Raw genomic sequence first — 1,921 nt, forward strand, 5'->3', positions numbered from 1 at the left:
GCCTAGACAAAAGTCAACGCTCGACCTTCGCTGCGCTGCGGTGCGCAGACTTTTCCGGGCCAACGCGCCGTCGTCGCTTGCTGCAGTCTTCGCGCGCTTCTGCAATCGCACCTAACTGGAAAGTTGCGTGAATTTCGGTTAAGTACGCAGGCGCACTTCAGCGCAATTGTTTTACTTTGATCAACTATAATGTCCGGTGATGTGACAGCACTTAACAGGGACTACAAAATCGCACTTCACGGGACAGGTTTCGCGCGATGCGATTGGCTTAAACCAATGAAACTGCGTTTCATTGGCCAAAATGGATTGTATTATAGCCAATGGGTTGGCCAGAAAATACGAATTAATCCCCTGGGATGCTGGTACACCACGTAAACGTTCCTGCCAGGAAAATGCAACTGCAAATGAGCATGCCTGCCTTCGGCTACGACCACAAGCGATCGTGTTCACCGACGCGCCTTGACACAACCGCTAAAATTTGACACAGCCGCTATAAAATTTATAGCGGTTGTGTCAAGGCGCGTCGGTGAACACGATCGCTTCTGGTCGTAGCTAAAGGACAGTTTACGCCGTGTGCTAGCCTCGCGCGCTTCATTGCACAGCCGCGCATCTCCACCACATAACGTTAGTCCTACACATCTATCAAGCAGACGAGCTCATTTTGGTTCCGACGCAGTATCTCTTTACCGGTTGAACAGGCTGGATACTGTGACATCGATGTGTCCCGCGCGATTCAATCGACGCCATGGACACTCTTGAGAGATAGTACTGCTTCTGATATGCATGCTGGCTGCGGAGAGATGCGATGACGAGGAAGGTACACATACATGGTTCTAAATTGGTCGCGATTCAAGCGCAAGCTCGGATTACTTTTGGAGGCGCGCGGCGTCGACGACTTGGTCGATCACCGTGAGGTAGCTGCGGGCAAAGTGCGTGTTGAGGTGCATACCGTAGCACATGACCGGGTACCCTTGGGCGTCGGTAATCATGATTTCGTCGCCGAGCGAGTAGTTGTCGGCGTAGTCGATGAGCGTCGCGCCGGCGTTCTTGACCATCGCATGCAGCGGGTCGAGGAGCCACTTATACTCGCGGTTGAACTCGGACTTGTACATGGGCTTGGGCATCGTCACCGTGTCGCCCGAGATCCACGACGACGGGTTCATGGCTTCGTACTCGGGACTCTGGTCGACGACAAACACCTTGATGCCCATGTCGGTGAGCTCCTTGAGGTCCTTCTCCATGATCGACCACATGGCGTTGGTGTCGTGGACCGACTGCTCAGGGCACTGACGTTTCTCGTCGTAGCAGCACCGGGGCGGCGCCTCGTACGGGAGCGAGTCTGGACCGGTCGGATGCACGTAATAGTAGTAGTGCTGGACGAGGAGGATCGCTTGGGGCTTGACCGACTTGATCATGGCCAAGTTGGCGTAGTACTCGGCGCGGCACGGCATGAGCGGACGCCCAGACCAGCTGTTGATCGCGATCGTGGGAAACGTCGACTCGGTCCCAGCAGCCTTGGCGTCTTCGTAGAGCTGGGCGAGGCGCGGCTTGGTCATGTCCGAGTGCGAATCACCGAGCACGATGAGGAGGCCGTTGTCCTTCTCGTGGCCTGGGTTGACGAGGAAGACGCCGCCGGGAAGGAAGTAGTTGTCGCGCGCATGGAAGTCACTAGGGCGGACTATGTCCTTGAAATACGGCGAGTCCTTTGGGCACTCACTCAAGTCCTTTTGCCAGTCGCCGTCGTAGATGGCCGCCTGCGCCTGCTTGAGCGAGGCGGGGACGTTGCCGCCTGTGAGATTCGCACCGCGCTTCACGACCGGCGGTGCGACGCCGCGCAGACCGCGCTCCGTCAGCGAAAAATCTGCGGGGTACGTGTGCACCGCCGCTGAGAACGCCGCGAGCGCCACAATGCCGAGCACCA

General features: G+C 56.9%; 1 protein-coding gene across 1 annotated transcript in view; it reads right to left on the reverse strand.

Annotated features, from left to right (window-relative positions):
• Positions 1-810: 810 nt before the first annotated feature.
• Positions 811-1,921, reverse strand: part of SDRG_01699 (hypothetical protein) — a gene marked incomplete at its 5' end in the record, with an annotated part of 3,516 nt that continues 2,405 nt past the window's right edge. The window contains one exon of the mRNA XM_008607237.1: positions 811-1,844. Coding sequence (XP_008605459.1) covers positions 867-1,844 — 978 coding nt within the window. The 3' untranslated portion in view covers positions 811-866. The remainder of the gene's footprint in view (positions 1,845-1,921) is intronic.

The sequence above is a fragment of the Saprolegnia diclina genome (genome assembly GCF_000281045.1).
Source record: "Saprolegnia diclina VS20 unplaced genomic scaffold supercont1.4, whole genome shotgun sequence".
Classification (NCBI taxonomy): Eukaryota; Oomycota; class Saprolegniomycetes; order Saprolegniales; family Saprolegniaceae; genus Saprolegnia; species Saprolegnia diclina.